The 17,667-nt window shown below is 38.5% G+C and overlaps 1 protein-coding gene and 1 pseudogene across 2 annotated transcripts in view; both read left to right on the forward strand.

Annotated features, from left to right (window-relative positions):
- Nucleotides 1–6,318, forward strand: part of TMEM26 (transmembrane protein 26) — a 45,860-nt gene extending 39,542 nt beyond the window's left edge. Inside the window, exon 6 of one of the 2 annotated variants that reach the window (XM_006736254.3) lies at nt 2,237–6,318. In XM_006736254.3, the coding sequence (XP_006736317.2) occupies nt 2,237–2,661 (425 nt within the window). In that variant the 3' untranslated portion in view covers nt 2,662–6,318. The remainder of the gene's footprint in view (nt 1–2,236) is intronic. The other variant, XM_081824204.1, reaches the window with a different exon arrangement.
- LOC102745046 (ATP synthase peripheral stalk subunit F6, mitochondrial pseudogene) overlaps nt 1–17,667 on the forward strand; it is a 107,071-nt pseudogene that overhangs the window by 30,085 nt on the left and 59,319 nt on the right.

Genomic DNA, 17,667 nt, shown 5'->3' on the forward strand with positions numbered 1-17,667 from the left:
GCCACAATTCAAGAGCTCAACTGCCACATATGGGCTACTGTAGTAGGCAGAGCATTAGGCAGAACATTTTTACCATCACAGGAAGTTCAATTGAACAACATTGATCTGGAGTCATCCCTTAACTTCTAGGAAAGATACCTGGAATTCTGACTTGAGAATTCTCCAAGATGCCACTTTACTCTGAAGAAATTCTAGGATTTAATAACTACATTTTCCTTAAACCTGACTTCTGTTTTTTATGGCACCCTCCTCGATGGACTCAGGATTTAATCTTTTCTGCATCTTCTTTTGGCTTACTTTAATAGGCCCAGAGCTTTCAGAGGCAATTTTAGAATTTAGCAAACACTCTCTGAAACAAAATTGTCACCAGAATAGATGGAAAGAGTGGCTGTGGTTTTTTAGAAATACCCAAAATTTAATACTAGTTAACAATTACAAACAAATGTATGCCAATAACACACACACACACACACACACACACAATTTTGTCGAAATGTGCCCAATCTATACCTCTTGATCAGGTGGTGTTTCCTGACAGAATATTAGGTATCATCACTTTAGATGTTGAAGAACAGTCTTAGGAGGTCCCCTTGGAACTATTTCCTGACCCTAACTTCTTAAGAGAGGCCACTCTTGAGGCATCTGGGTGGCTCAGTCAGTTAAGCATCTGACTCTTGGTTTCGGCTCAGGTCATGATCTCAGGGTTGTGGGATCAAGCCCTGTGTAGGGTTCGGCCTTCAGCATGGAGTCTGCTTGAGATTCTCTCTCACCATTTCCTTCCCACCCCCCCAAAATAAATAAATAAATCTTTTCTTTTTTAAAAAAGAGAGGCCACTATTGGTCTTATGTTGGTGTTTCTTTTGTCATTCACTCTGCTGATCCTCAGCCTCCTATATCTTGTGGTTTATAGCCTTGCTAAGAAAATTTTTATTTGGGAAAGAAATTTTGTAAACTTTCAGGGGTGCTAATGTTATGCAGCTGTTTGAAAAACAAAGACCAAATGTTACTTCTGACTAAATCACTATTGTATTTTCCAACAAACAGTACATTATGTTCACCCATATCAAAGCAGCTTCATAATATTTGCAGGCTCCAGTAGACGAAGGCATTCTTTGTTTGAAAATTCCAAATGGAAGGCTTCATTATTATAAAGGATTATTTTATACCCTTGACCTTGAATTAAATTAGCATTTTAGAAATTAAAACAAAAAAGTTCATCTGTTGATTGGGCCTCCTTTTGTTCAACTGGAAAATCAGTAATTATATCCAGTGTTTCTTGTAAACTGTGAAACAAAACCATAAGGCATTAGCCAAAATAAAATAACAATGGCATTTATTTTGGGCTTTTGTCCCCCCACCATTAGAAAAATATGTTTAACATGAATTAAGTTTGAATTTGAATTATAAACACTTGCATTTCCACAACATAATTTACAAGTATGGCTGAGTGAGTCAACCAGGAAACAGGTAGATCCCAAAGGGAGGATTCAGAAGGATCTGGGCCATGTATCTATACTCTGTTCCATCTCCCAAACTCAGCAGTCAGTTAAGTCATTCATTATCCCAAGGGAAAGAGAGAAGTGAGAAATCAGAGAGGAACCAGGGGTGTTACTCTAATGGAAACAAAAAGAGCCAGTGAATAGGGGCCCCTCTCCTCACAGACATCATTGTTACCTTGGTTTTCAAAGGAAGAAACTGGGGCCCAGGAAGGTTAAGTAACTTGGCCAGCATCTTGCTAAAACAAACAAACAAAACAAAACAAAATAAAACAAAAAAAATGAGGCAGGCAGGCTACCTGTCTTGAGGCCTAAAATGCCCTGCTGTGCTCTCTCTCTACACCGCAGACCCCAGGGACAGCCAAGGTGGTTTCTTGGGTTCTTCATTCTCTCTAACCCAGTTGATTGTGCTTTCCCCAGGATGGGGACTAGAAGGTGATCTAAAATTTGTGACATGGAGGGAAACCCGAGGACTGCCTTTCTTTGGTGTGTTTTATTGAAATTACAACAGATTATTGATTTTAAAAATAAAATGACCAGGGATGTTAAGTGGTTAAGGGGTGGCTAAGGGTGGTGTTCAGTGTTAAGGGTGGTCTCACTTGTCCCCCACCCCAGAATTAAATTATAGAATCACCCCCAACTGTTAAGTAGCACAGCACCCATAGTTGATGACTTGTCCCCATTTCATACTGTCTTACACGTTTCAGAAGGGAGCTAATTGGTCTGTCTTGTGTTCTCAGTACAGCATGTCATCTGCCCCTTGTCGGTGGCAATGAGGAGGTTCCCCAGCTTCTTCTTTTGCCAATACAGCGCCGATCTGTGGAATATTGGAATCAGCATCTTCATACAAGACGGCCCCTTCCTCGTCGTGCGTCTCATATTGATGACCCACTTCAAAGTGATAAACCAGATGCTGGTGTTCTTTGCCGCCAAGAATTTCCTTGTGGTGGTGTTACAACTCTACCGCCTGGTGGTGTTGGCGATGGATGTCCGCACTTCCTTGCTACGTCAGCCGGGAAGCCTGAAAGCAAAGCACCTCTGCCCCTGTGAAAGCACCACCAGTGGGCTCTCACCTGGAGATCCGGAAAGCGGCTCAAAGGCGGATTTGGGGGTACCCTTGCAGGCCTTGCCAGTCACCCCCGAGGACTCTCAAGCCACCCCGTAGCTCCTTACTGACTGCGGCTGGCAGCTAGAACATTTGACTTTCTGGTCCTTCTTACAGACAGAATCTCCTCTCTCTCCCTCTTTTTTTAACTTTGGCATATAATAATTTTCCAAAGAACAACATAAAAAGTGATCTTAAACCAAAGCTGAGGAATTTTCTTTTTTTCAATTGAACGGAAAAAACTTTGATTGGTGGCTATCGCTACAACTTCTGTGCGATTGTATCAGATGTTATAGTTGTTCAACGACGAAGTGATTTGTTTGTCTTGAACTGTTTGAAGAGCTATGGACAGGGTTACAGTGACATGCCCTCAAAAGATTTAGTGCAGACAAACTGTCACGGCTGTTACCTGAAAATAGAGAAGCTTTGAACTTTGGCTCCATTGTCAGGCTATCTCATCTGATCTTTTCTGCCATGTCCCTGACATCAAAAAATGTACATTCAGTGAATGCAGAACAAATGAAGGGAAAAGTTCTTTTAAAATTACCTCACTGTGAGCTGGAAGCAGTGAAAATCTCTGCCCAGCTTCCATAGCATTGAGAGCCCTCTCCATCGCTGCACAGACCTTCCCAGGAAAATCATTTTTCTGGGCTGATGTGGTATTCTGTCATGGCGCATATGCTCTTACAGAAATTTTATTGCTTTTGGCTTGGGCGCTGCAAAATTCACAGCAAGCCATTTTGGTTGTGAGGCAGGAAATACTGGTAATGCTAGCAAAGTCACAATTTCCACTCTGAAACATGATTTGCGGTATTCGTCAGTATTTTTCTTAACTCTTACCATTTTCTATATTGCCAAGTCAAATTATGTGGGCTGATGCAAGGAAGCACCAAAGCAGGGAGTAAAGGTGTTTCAGGCCTTTTAAGTGTTACCCTAGTTTCTGGAGCTGGTCAGCGGTAGATGGAACTCCTCCGAACTGCCACTATGGGAGACTGAGTCGGCCTTTGGCCTCCAGGAAGGTGTCGGGGATGGAAGCTTGCATCAGCCCGACACGCAGCCAACAGCCCTTGACTGGTGACGGGACGCAGAACACGCCACGGCATTGTGGAAATCAGGAAATTTGCTTTTCTTTCCTGCATTAAGACTTCACCTCCTCAGTGTTGAAATAGCCATACTTCCCCTTACATAGCTCTGTACTTTCCAGAAGGAGGTCATTCAGAACATTTTAAAATGATTTTTGCTGTTAAAGATACAGTGTGAAAATTTACCTGACTATATAGCAGTGATTACATTTGAGGCAAGCAGTTCTGAAGCTGTTTTTTTAGGGTTCAAAGCATAATTCCTCCTTGTTAGTATGCTGAGGAATTCAAAGGGACATGAAAGATAAGACCGAGTAGGACCTTAAATTGGGTGTGACCGTTTGACAACCAATGGGGACAATTTTATCTATAAATCTGTGTGACAGGATATCTGTTCAAAATATTTGATTCAAAGTTTCATAGGCAAATTCTATTTTTATACAGAGAAATTAATATTTTCTACTCCCTGGCTTTTTCAGCGTCTGATAGCATGTTTCTATTTCTTCCGTTTCTTCCTTGTGTTTCTAATTTTAACAATATGATTGTAAAATTACACATGAGATGAGTGGAATACATTGATAATTTTCATAATAATTTTATGAACGCTAAGATCAGGAAATTATATTTATATAAAGTAAAGAACTTGACAACTTTTAAGGGCATGTTATTTAAAATGCTTAGCAATTGGAAGCAAAATAATAAGTGCTACTATTTATAAAAACGCCTCGGCAGAATCTGTTTTTCTGTTGATTATTTTATGTTGAACGTTTTCCTCCGCAACATGTATGTGCTGCTTATTATTGCAGATTTGCTCATGGCACACTTTTCATGTTTTAATTTTTTTCTTCCAGCAAAACAAACATTGAATATCTAAAAATAGATAAACTATAAAGTAGTACGACTGTTGCAAGGATATTTTTAAACATTTTCAAATCTGAGACTTGGCTTGGCTTCGTGAATGAGTTCCTAGTGTTTCAGTAAAGTATTTTGTAATTAGCACTCCTCCAAAAGCCTGGGAAATGGGGAAGTCCAGAATCTGGCTTTACTTAGCATTCCAGGAAGGCAAAGAGCACGGAGGACCATCTCAGCAATGAATGGTGGCAGAAATAGACACACGCTCGACAAGGTTTTCCAGGAAAATCTGCGAAGGGCATCATTCATTAACCTAACTGCTGGTACCGCTACTCTCTAGCGCTATTTTTATAGCAGAAAAAAAAAAAATCTGTAGTCATTTAGTTTATTTAAAAACAAAACCTAAATCCAGGTTGTGTCTCTAGGACCCCAGATGAAAAGAGTTAAACTTGTATTCAGTTAATTGTCTGTTTTGATTCAAACACTGCAGTGTTTGAAAACAGCCCAGCGTTTGCTATAAAGTGGTTAGAACAGCAGTTACCATACGTATATTGATGTCCCGGGACCTGCTTCCATGGGATGTGTAATCAGATAACTGTTCAGATCATATGTACAACGTGTCACAGGCCATACGTCTCTACGCTCACAGACCCACAACACATTTGTGGTGATGCCATTATTGTTGTGGTGGTTGTTACCTAAATGCTTGACGGCAGCTCAATCAAATGTCCTTCTTCAAAACATCCCATTCTACTTGTCAGGAAACACAGGGTACATGTTTTAATGATGCTGCGTGGAAACATACCTTATAACCTTGGCATAGGTTTTCTTCTGACCCTGACTACATGAGTCCCAAAGGACATGACTTCCCATTACAAGATCTGTAAACTGTCTTTATCTTTCATTAGTCTGTGAATTTTTATTTAAGCTGGAACTGCTAACATAGGAAAATAAAAATTTGTATTGGCCAATAACATTCTAGCTAACCTTCCAAAATGAAGAATCTTACACGAATTTACCAGTTGGGCTTGTCGTGCTTCCACTAATATGTTGCAGCACTTCAGGCCCTGTAAGACCAGAAAGACACAGCCAAGAAACATTGGGTTCACCACTGTAATATTAATTGTGAATTCGTGATTTAATAGAAAGCTTCCAAAGCCCCAGAAAGGCATGCATTGTAGGTGCACCTGGTTTAGGTTTCCTTCCAAGTTTCAGATTTCAACACGGACATCTATTCCCTTTGGCACTTAATTTCAATGATTCTTAATCCATTCTCTTGTTAAAAGAGAGAAAGAATTACAGAAGGTCAAGCATCTGTCCACCTTCACTCTACTTTGGCCCTCGGAAAGTGAAATGCTGAAATTTATTGCAGAGCCTTAAAGACATACATTAAAAAACAGCCTTGAATTATAAGAAGAGATTGCTATGTTGTTCTGTTTTGTTTTGGGGGATTGTTGGTTTTTGTTTTTGTTTTTGCTAATTTCTTTTTACTTTTGGCCATTCTGATCCATTCTTGCAAATTTCTGATTTGGGGGTAAAACTAGGCAGCTGGAGGATGTTTATAGCCCTGAGACTTCAAATAACATTCCATATGATGGGAGGAACTTTAAACAATGTTCGAATAATCAACTGCTGCAGCCTTATATTTTATGCATGTCCATCCTCTAAATCCTTTCTAGAATATTTTGTGAGAATATTTTCTCTGAATTATTTATATCGATACTATTTTGCTATGAATGACCTTTGTATTTTATCATATACATTAAAGAGTTTGTGTACAACGTTATCTTGATGTCTGGTTTTTGTCTGCATTTCTTGTCTTTGTTCTCTACTGTCATTTGTTTCATTTCATTTTTAAGCTTTGATTTTAAAAAACAGATCTATTTAGAATGTGACTAAAGTGGCATTTCAAACTAGCGAGGAAAGACTGACCAATTTTATAAACGATGTTGGGGAATTTTGTGAACCATCTGGAAAAAATAAAGTTAGATTTTTATCTCACGCAATATATAGAAATAAATTCCAGATGGATTAAAGAACTAAATATAAAAGTGAAAACTATAAAATATTAGAAGAAAATACAGGATGTGTCTTTAGCATTTGGGGAATGGGACAGATCTTCCAAAGCAAGACGTGAAACCCAGAAGCTCTGAGAGAAAAGATGGACAGGTTTTCCTACGTAAAGGTTTAAAATTTCTGAATGGCCAAAGGTGTCAGAAATACATCACAATTATCCTCCTTCCTGGGGAAAAGTGTCAGTGCAGTTATACAAGAGAAATGAGAGTTATAGAAGTTAGAAAGGAGTCAAATTTATCATTTAATTGTAGAAGATTGAATCTTGAACATCCAAGAAAAGCATATAAAAACATAAGAACTATTAAAAATAATAATCTAAAATCATGCCAAAATCAATGCTTTTCTATATATAAACAAACATTACATAAGATATGTATTTGAAGATTTCCATTGTGATATAAAGTAGAACCATCAAATACATAGGAATAAATTTAGTAAATGTGCAAGATCCATGTAAAGAAAACTTCAAAATGATTTTGAGGACCATCAGTGGATAATTTAACAAATTGAAGGTTATATTTCTATTGGAAAGTGGTTAGTTGACTTGGTATTTTAAAAAGCATTAATTTCTCCTAAATTGATCTATAAATTTAATAAAATCTCCACAATGACAGCAATAAGATTTTAATTTTTAATGACTACCCATGTTAATTCTAAAGATTTTATGATAAAATAAGCATCAAAGAATACCTGGAAAATATTAAAAGTAAGGAAAAAATGAGAAAGAGCTTTTAGTATATTTAAATATATTACAGAGTTACAATAACCAAGAGAATTCAATTCTGTCAGGCAGAAAAATAGAACAGAATAAGGTCAAGAAATAGACTGAAATACATAGGATTTTGATATATGATAAATCATGAGTGGGGGGTGATAAAATTTTATAAGTGGCTTAAGGTTTTTAAAATATCAAATTAAATACCTACCTCAATCCTTATGTCCAAAACATTTCCAGATGGATCAAAGAATTAAACATTCAAAGTTAAAAAAGAAAAACATAATTGCAATGATGAGGATGTTCACTAAGCAAGATAGAAAACCAGAAACCATCAGAAATGAATAAATTTCTACTTGTAAAATTAAAAAGTTTTAGAATCATAAAAATACCGTAAGTGGATTCAAAAATTGAACAATGAGCTGGGTAAATACTCTTGCAACAAATGTAACAAAGCATTAGTTTTCTTAATGAGCAAACAGCTTTTACAAATAAGAAAAAAAATCCTCTGTAAAAATAAACAAAAGATACATGATTCAATGAAAAAGGAATAGTCAAGGAAATGCAAATCAAACCACAATGAAATACCATTTTTCAAATGCAGACGAAACCCCAAGATACCATTTTTCAATTATTAGCTTGGCAAAGATTCAAAAATGTTTTAGGATGCTGCATTAGAGGGGCTCAAGGAAAGCAGGAATTCTTACTCATGGCTAGTGAGGATATAAATTGGAAGATGATTTGGCAGTATCAGTCAGAATTAAAAATACATTTGTCATCTGACCCAGCAACTCAACTTCTAAGGAAGTGTCCTACAGATAATGTGCACAGAAATGTATGTACAAGACTGTTCAAAGCAGTATTTTCTATAGTGGAAGCATAGTGTCCATCCAGAGGGTCATTATTAAATTATGAAATATCCATACTACACAATACTGTGTAGCTTCTTAAGGGAATGAAGTAGATCCATAAGTGCTGATAAGGAACAACCACTTCAATATTTTGTTAGGTAAAACTAAGGGAGGAAACTGTGAGGTTAGTGTGTTGCTCTTTTTATAAATGTTATTCATACCTTTACAAGTGGCTGGTAAACCTACAAAATGATCCCCAAGTTTCTGATGATCATAGACATTCCCACCTTTTCTGGGCTTTTTTTAGGCTTTTATACTTTTCATAGTTTGAAAGTCTTAAGTATTCATTACTTTAGTGATTTTAAAAATAACTCTTAATAAAAAGAAACCTCACCAACTTACAGAGCCTTCTGCCATGTACAGACACTCTGATACCATTTTGCAAATAAGGCAAAAACATATCAGTCATTTTCACCAAGAAAATATAGACTTTGCCATTATAACTAAGAACAATCTTTAGATGCTTTAGGTGAATCAACATTAAAATCCATGTCAAATTCTTCTTGCCTTATGAAGCGTCAAACCTTGGTAAATTAAATAATGAATGGATCTATAAGACCACAGAAAAATCAACCTGACCAAAATGATTCATTGGGTCTTGATGAGTACCACGGAGACTACTTTGCAATGGCCAGTCTGTACTTTTACACCCCCTTACATTTATGAAGGCACCAAAAATACCACAGAGGAATTTCACACTTGAATTACAGAGTCAAACTGATTTTCCCAGGAGAGATAGAGAGCTGAAGGAGCCCTGAAAGAAAAGTCAGAAAGAATCTGTGCATCTGTTCCCAAGTCCACATTCATAGTCCATCTAACTTGTGTATGTAAGCTTTTTAGATTTTTGTCAAATATTTACTAAACTTACAACTGATTGTGTAAGTGATCAAATGGATCATATGCAAATCTGATCACATTATTGAGGAAAACAAAAATTCCTAAACCACCCATATGTCAGATATCATATAGTCTTTGTATCCAAACTAAGAATTTTGGGCAAGGAAACTTGAATCTACAAGATAAAATATGTTTTCTCTGTGGATGCTGTTGTTCAGTGTCTGCCAAGTACATAGCTGGAGAATTCAGATGGTTGTGGTTCTGGGATCTTGGGGATTGTTTCTACCTTCTGGCAAAGAATGTTCTTCCCTATTATTCAAAGGTTCCCATATGACCTGAATGACAGCTAACAGCTGGGTCAAAAGCTATAATTATTTCATCAACTCTTGGTTTCAACCAACTTCTATAACTTGTGGAGTTTTCTGATATCTAACTTCAACCCTTCCTGAACTCCATGCCTGGATTTGCATCTCCCACAGCTGCTCTGCAAGCATCTCACACTCAGGCTATATAGAATACATATCTGACCACACTCCACTTCCAATAGACTCCCCTCCCTGTGTTCCATATAATGGCTAACAGCAACACCAGCCACACAGGCACCCACACTAAAACTGGAGATATCCTTGACCCTCCGCTCTTCTTTCTTATCCTTCCTACCCAAGTAATCCCCTCGTTCTTTCAGTTATGCTGCTTATAATTTCTTTAAATCTTTAACCTGCCCTCTCTTTTTCAACCGCTACTGTCCTCTTTTAGTGTCTCATCATTTCTTGCACTGGTGACTGCTGTCATTTCCCAACTGGCCCTCCAACCTCCTGGTTAATCCCCCATAAATATTCCAAACTGCATTCAGAGCTGTTCCAAAATGCACAATGGATCATGCGTCTCTTCTATTCAAAATGACGATGCCGCATTGCCAACAGGATCAAGCATAAAGTCCCAGGAGAATCACTGAAGACCTTTCACAAGCTGGCCCTAACTTGACTTTCCAACTTTTGTTTCCCATCACTGTGCCCACGCGTGCACCCGTGCGCACACACACACACACACACACACACACTTCCACCATAACATAGTACTCATGCTCCCCTAAACTTGTCATTATCTTTTACATAACAATGTAAATTTTGCATACTTTGTTATTTCTTTTTTCAACGATGCCCTTCATCGGTACCACTCTATTAGTGATTCTTTGTCTACTCAGCCCTCACCTCTTGGGTGGCCCATTTCACCATCCAGAATTGATGGCTAAAGGGAGAAAGAACAATCCACTGGCCAAGATTGTTCTGCACCCTATAGGAACCCTAGGAGAGTGAGCACAGGGAATGTCTGAGAGTAGAGAATGCTCTAGTGTCAGGTCTTTGATTTCTAGGGTGTCCTTCAAAGAAACAATGCTACGTAAAACTGGGAGATTCGTCGTTTTTCATGGTCTCAGAGTAGAAGCTACAGGAGAAGCAGCCGGTCAGTGATTCTCAGAAGTTTTCCTCTCTTCTTCTCACATCTTCTCATCTTCCAGAACTGAGTGACTCTCCTTCCTTACTGTGTATTCATAGCACTTTGTACTTGTCTCTGTCCCAGGGTTTATCATAATATATGTAATGATTTGTTTATGTGTCTGTCTCTCCCATGCCTGTGAGCTGTAGGAGGGCATAGGCCACATCTTATATTCTATCATAAAACCACACAGCTCCAGACATACTGAATTTTGTCTGTTCCCAGAAAACAAGTTTTTTTTCTGTCTTGGGGACTTTGTTCTTGCTGGTGCTTCCAGCAACCCTCACCCTGGCTCTTTCTTCTTATTTGGATTCTAGCTTAAATGCAAGGTCCTCAGAGAGCCCATCACTTTTTGCCTTCCTCAATAATCTCCATCACATCAATCTTTATTTTTTTCCTAGCATTTTTCACTAAGCAAAATTATCTTTACTTTATAAGTTTATTTGCTATCTATCCTACCTATAATGGAAATATACAGGTCCAGTGTATCTGTTTTGTTCACCTCTGTGTCCCAGTGGTTAGCACATAGTAGCAACTCAGAAACTACTGTTGAGTGCGTTATTTTTCCTGTGCTTATTTATATGTTTAATTTTTTTACGAAACTAAAATCATACTATTTATGTATACATTCTACTTTGTTCATTTATTATCATTTATTGAGTTTTTCCTAAAGTTAACTATTCTTTGAGAACATAATGTTTACCTACTCCTCTGTGTGAATGCAGAAAAAAACCTACTCATCTGGGGCACCTGGGTGGCTCAGTCCATCAAGCATCTGCTCAGGTCATGATCCCAAGGTCCTGGGATCGAGCCCCACATCGGGCTCCTTGCTCACCTGGGAGTCTGCTTCTCCTACCCTTCTTCCCCTCCCCAACCCCCTCTCATGCGCACACTCTCTCTCTCAAATAAATGAATAAAATCTTAAAAAAAGAAAAAACCTAATCACCAAACACCATAGGCTTTCCCAAGCCATCCTCCTCCTCAACACTCTGCCTTTGGTGCTGTGGAATGCCTCTTCTTTGTGGCTTCCTCCATTCCTGTGGTGAAGTGAGACCCCCACCTCTGATTCTCATATTCTCTCATTGTTGGTTCCTTCTCCATCCATGGGTCTGTTGACTCTTGCACTCTCTAAATGTATAAGTTCCATCTTGTCCATCTGGGCTCATCCCTCCCTTTGCAATTTCGCTCTCATCAATGATCCCTTAAATCTCTATTGCCAGCCTTTCCACAAGCTTCTCTTCCACATTTCCATGTAGATACTTTTCTGTCACTTCCAGATCAATATGCTCACAATTGGATTCAAAACATGCCCTCTTCCAAATCAGTTCCTTTTCTTGAACCTTCTATTTCTGTTAATAGAACCACAATCCTTCCAGCCATTGTAGCTCAAGCTAAGTTGTCATCTTTGATTGACTTTCCTCATTCACACATTTGCTAAATCTTTTTTTTTTGTTTTGCATAATGAATATAATTTTATTGCTTTTCTCTGATTATATAAGTCATATGTGTTCCATGTAATGATTCAAACGTTCAGAAAACTAAAAGGAAGAGGGTAAAAATTTTACAAGGAACCCCAACCCTCTAACTATAATGTTCATCATTAATAATTTGGAAGCCAATTTTTTGTGAATCTTTTATTTCAGATAGAAAAATGATAGATGATATCTGGATAGATAAATAATTTTACATAAATAATAGGCTAATTAAATCTTAAAAATAAAAACCATGGAGAGTTGCAAAAATTGTGGCTTCATTTAAATTCGTATGATGAACAACTTCAGCCCTCAGTCTTGTCAGTCTTACCTCTATGAAGGCATATATAATCTCATGTGCAAAAATGAAAAATGTCTATGTTTTAGGCCTTTTGTGAATTTGAAGCCTGGACCAAATGGTGCCCCTGTGGAATTGGGACCTTATTTTATTCATCTTTTTATGCCCCATGGAGACCTCATGGTACATATGGAGCAATTTTTTGCTCTGTGAATGATCAATGGCATCAACAAATATCTTTTAATACCTACTCTACACAAGCCACTGCTAGCTATATGAGAGGTACACACATGAATAAGACATTCCCCTTGTTTTTGAGGAAATTTATATCCATAATCTTTCCCAAAAAATGTCACTATAACCTCCATAAACTTCACTCCCTCCCACCTATCTTCATGCCTGTGAAGGGTTCCTTTTGGTTCTCTATGGGTTTTGTGTAGAACCTAAAGTCCCCGGTCTTGCTCCCAACATGCTCTTTGAAATATGAGAGGAGATGCAAAAAAGAAAGGAGATCTGAGAGAACTGATTTAAAAGGAATGAACGTTGTTTGTTTTTTTAAAACCTGTTTTGTAGGTTGATGGCTCTTGATCACTGTAGGATGGCCACCGTGGGATCCCTCAAACATTGCAAGAGCTCATCTTGGTCATATAATGATTTTGGCTATAATCTGCTGCCTTCTTTTCAAAGGATGCAGCTATTCTGCAGAGGCTTCTGTCTGATCTCAGCCATATTTCTAGGCTCAAAGTGGTGGGACACCATTCATGTGAAAGCACCATGGGAGACTTAAAAGCATCATGTGGATCTTCAGGATAATCTAAAGTGTATTCCTAGCAGATGTCCAAGGCAGAAGATGCTCATTTGTTACATGTAAGGGAGCAGTGAGATTTATTTTTACACATTCACTGGCCTGAAAGGAAGAACACTTGGGGCCATCACATTCTAGCAATCTCCATTACAGCAAAACAGTCTTAGAAGAAAGACATGCCTGTTCTGCACTCGAAGATCATAATCTCTCCTTTAGTTTTTGCAAATACTTTTCAAAAAGTTTAAAATTTTATGAAGCAATATATGGCATGAAAGTCTTAGAGAAAATGCTAGCGTGGAGAACATGTCAGTCATTTTTAAGAGCAGATGTCCACCACTTCTCTCTTTGGGGAAGCAGCCCATTAAGCCGCATGCTGCTGAATCATATGTGACAAAAAAGTTCAGTCAGCCCAGTTTATTTTGGCTTGAGAGTCAGCAGCCATGAGTGGGCAATGGCTGGTATTTCTGGATCTGCTGTTGCTTCTACTTTAGAGACTGTTGAGTCAGACCTGACTGAACTTACAGACATCTCTGGTTCTGCTGCACACATGTGCCTCTTCATGGCCCAACTGCTGGTGATCTATAGCATCCTGGTAATTTGTGTTTTAAAATTGCACACCTACCTGCACAGATGTAAAATCAGCACCAAGCAAAATAAGCTTACCCTCGAATCTTTGTATTCTGTGTTCTTCCATAGAAGACTAAACACCCAGGTGCTGATCCATTTATTATATAGCACATGTCATCTCTGTGGGTGACAGCCACATTCATCAAAGCTCCAATCCCTCGAAAGGGATAGTGTTCAGGAAATATTTGAACGGCTATCAGAGAATTCATCCTTGCCTTACGGCTTTTCTAAAACGTAATAAAAATTCTGTTTTCAATCAGAATCTTCCAAAGAATGCAGACCTCACTTCTCCGATTTCTTGGAGAAGCCAAAGCAAACATCAACTATTATAATTTCTATATTTTAGCTTCAAGTGCCTCACTTAGTGTCATCCTGTTGACTTCCTTTCGGATGTTGTCCACACAGGATTTTACTCAAGATAGGTTCTGCTCTATATTTGTACTTTGAGTCACATACCTTTGGAGTGTTTGAGCTTGAAATGTTGTTAGATCTCCTTACTTCTTTGAAAGTGAAGAAATAAAAGCTGGAAAAGAGCAGGGTCATCCTAGATACACTCTAATGAATGGGAAATTTGAGACCAAAATGACCTGTACAAAAAAGCAAAATACAAACAAAAATATACAACAAAACAAAAAATTAAGCATGTTTAGTTATCTAATAACATTTAATATCTATAATAACCTAAAAATAATCTCACTTGCCCAACATTTTAGAGTTTACACAATGTTTTCACATCAGTTGCTTCAATTCTCACAACTGCTCTAGAAACAAATTTTTTGTCCTAAACAAATGAGGAAATGAGCACTCAGAGTGGCCAGAACACTTGCAAAGGTCAAGATTTGAGGTCTGCACAGGCACTCAGGTCCAAAGGTTCTGATTCCCAGAACCTTTGCTTTGTGAAATGATTCTATTCCAACAGTAAGCAGCACTGTCCACAAACCAACTTAAAAATCTAAATAGATTTGCTTTTCCAATTGGTCCGAAATTTTCCAAACTTAGCTTAACCAGCAAAATTGTCCTAATGTCCCTAGAAGTGGGTCCAAAGCCATGCATCCATAAGATGACATCTGTCAGCATAATCAGAATGGGATTAAATTACTATACTATTTTTTTGGTCCCTAAACTGGTTTGCTCCCAGCAGCTTCCATCCTCAGGAGTATTCAAGTCATATGACTGCCTCTTCCCAAAGAGAGATCGGTATTGTGCATATTTGTTCAAAAACAACTGTTGCTGTTGTTTCTGTGGTACTGGAATTAATTATGTTGGAGTGTTTTCTTTTGATTGTCTCCTTTTCTATATTTAATGGAGCTGGGAAAAATAAAACTCAATTTTCCTTTTTCCCTCACAGAAACCCTTTCCACGTTTTCTAAAACAAGTAAGATAATAAAAGAAAGGCACAGTGTCAGGGAAGATGTGGGGTTTTATACAAAAGACCTTTTGAGTCTCCTTGACAGACTTCTCCCTTCTCTCCCCTCCCCTTCCCTTCCAGGCTCTTCCCTTTCACAAGAGCACTTTAGGTCATGAGGACAGGACTCTGCAGCAGATAAAAGTAGAACGAAGACAGTAAGTCTTCCTTTCTCTTCTTTCTCTGACTTCTTCATTTGCATAAATTAAAACCCGTCATAAACTGACTTCTTTCCTTTGGCATGAAAGTAAGTTCTTCAAGTACTCATTAAATGCCCAGTCATCTCATCCTGTTTTCAGCTTCCTTTTTGTCCCTCAACTTCTCATAGATATCTCTTGTCAGACTAGTAGGATTTTTTTTTTTTCTGTGAAACCTGAATTGGTAACCTTGGAAAGTCTGAATTGCATCCAAAAGGAATTCATCACTGAGTGGGGGTGACTTTGACTTTCATGAAAATGAATGCTCCGAAATCATCAGCTTTAGAAAATAATTCATTATATTTTTTTTTGGTGGTGGGGTGGATAAAGTACCTTTCATAAAAGCACCTCTTGTATAAGTATCCTGCATGACCTATCTCTTATGAAAGAAAATGTTAAGACAGTCAGCTATTTAGAAACATTGTGCGTGAAAGCTTTTATGCTGACTTTCAGTGAGAACAAGATGAATCATGAATACTTAAAATTCTTTCCCCATGGTTCTGCTTGAATCCTAGTTCAATTGTTTCAGAGTGTTCACCTGGGAGACGCTGTATACAATATGGGTTTGGGAGTTGGAGCTTCCAAAAGTTGTCGAGCTTAGTGGCCAGTGGGAATGTAATTCCCTGGAAATTTCATCTCAGAACTCTCCTGTTTCATTATTTGGGCAGATACTTTCATGTTTCTCTTCTCCCAAGGCAAAAGAATACTGACCACTAGCCTCAGTATGTTGAAGGTTAACAAAAGTTCTTTAAGATTTTTCCTTAATTTAGAAAAATTACATAAAACAACCAAGGATAAAATGCACACATCTAGCACCCAGCTTAAAATAATTTTAAGATTTTGCAAAATTTGCTTTAGATCTTTTCATGTTAAATACATGAATAAAGTGGGGATTAAGTAAAAATCCTCTTTTTTACTCCTACTCAATTGTATTCTTCTTTCTCTCTCTCTAGAGGCACACACTTTCATAAATTTGGGATATAATCTCCCAGTCCACATTTTTATATCTTTACTATCTTTATTTTTTTTAATTTTTTAAAATTTTATTATGTTATGTTAATCACCATACATTATATCATTAGTTTTTGATGTAGTGTTCCATAATTCATTGTTTGCATATAACACCCAGTGCTCCATTCAGTACATGTCCTCCTTAATACCCATCACCAGGCTAACCCATCCCCCCACCCCCCTCCCTCTAGAACCCTCAGTTTGTTTCTCAAAGTCCATAGTCTCTCATGGTTCTTCTCCCCCTCCGATTTCCCCCCCTTCATTTTTCCCTTCCTGCTATCTTCTTCTTCTTCTTCTTTTTTTTTTCTTAACATATAATGTGTTATTTGTTTCAGAGGTACAGGTCTGTGATTCAACAGTCTTACACAATTCACAGTGCTCACCATAGCACATACCCTCCCCAGTGTTTATCACCCAGCCACCCTATCCCTCCCACCCTCCACCACTCCAACAACCCTCAGTTTGTTTCCTGACATTAAGAATTCCTCATATCAGTGGGATCATATGATACATGTCTTTCTCTGATTGACTTATTTCACTCAGCATAATACCCCCTAGTTCCATCCACGTCATTGCAAATGGCAAGATTTCATTCCTTTTGATGGCTGCATAATATTCCATAGTATATTTACTATCTTTAAACATTATATAATATTTGAAGCAGATAATTCTAACTGCCCACCTAATCATTGTCACTTTGCCTTCTACCATTCTATCAGAACCCTGGTCCTGTCCAGGAAGCAGTGGGTCAGGGAGGTCTACACACACATGCACATGCACACCAATGTCTGGTGCAGCTGAGTAGAGGGATAGGTAGGAAAGAATGTGACCTAGCTTGGGTCAAGAAGTATTATACAGAGGGAACAAGATGGCGGAGGAGTAGGAGACCTGGATTTCGTCTCCTCTCAGGAATTCAGCTGGATAGGGATCAAACCATTCTGAACACCTACAAACTCAACAGGAGATCGAAGAAAAGAAGAGCAACAACTCTCTCATCAGAAAAGCGACCACTTTCTGGAAGGTAGGACGGGCGGAGAAGTGAATCCGAGGCGATATTCGGGAGGATAGACGGCGGGGGAGGGGCCTCCGTCGGCCGCTTCTGGCAAGTGATAGAACCACGGAGCACAAAATCGGAACTTTTAAAAGTCTGCTCCGCCGAGGGACGTCACTCCGGTGGCTAAGCGGGGGGTGGAACCCTCCGGGACAGTGTGGTCTCAGGACCCTTGGGGTCACAGAAAGACCGGGGGTGCCTGAGTGCGGCAGAGCTCCCAGGTATCGGAGCGGGGA

This window comes from Leptonychotes weddellii, chromosome 6, assembly GCF_054177405.1.
Source record: "Leptonychotes weddellii isolate Sample4059 chromosome 6, ASM5417740v2, whole genome shotgun sequence".
In the NCBI taxonomy this organism is placed as follows: domain Eukaryota; kingdom Metazoa; phylum Chordata; class Mammalia; order Carnivora; family Phocidae; genus Leptonychotes; species Leptonychotes weddellii.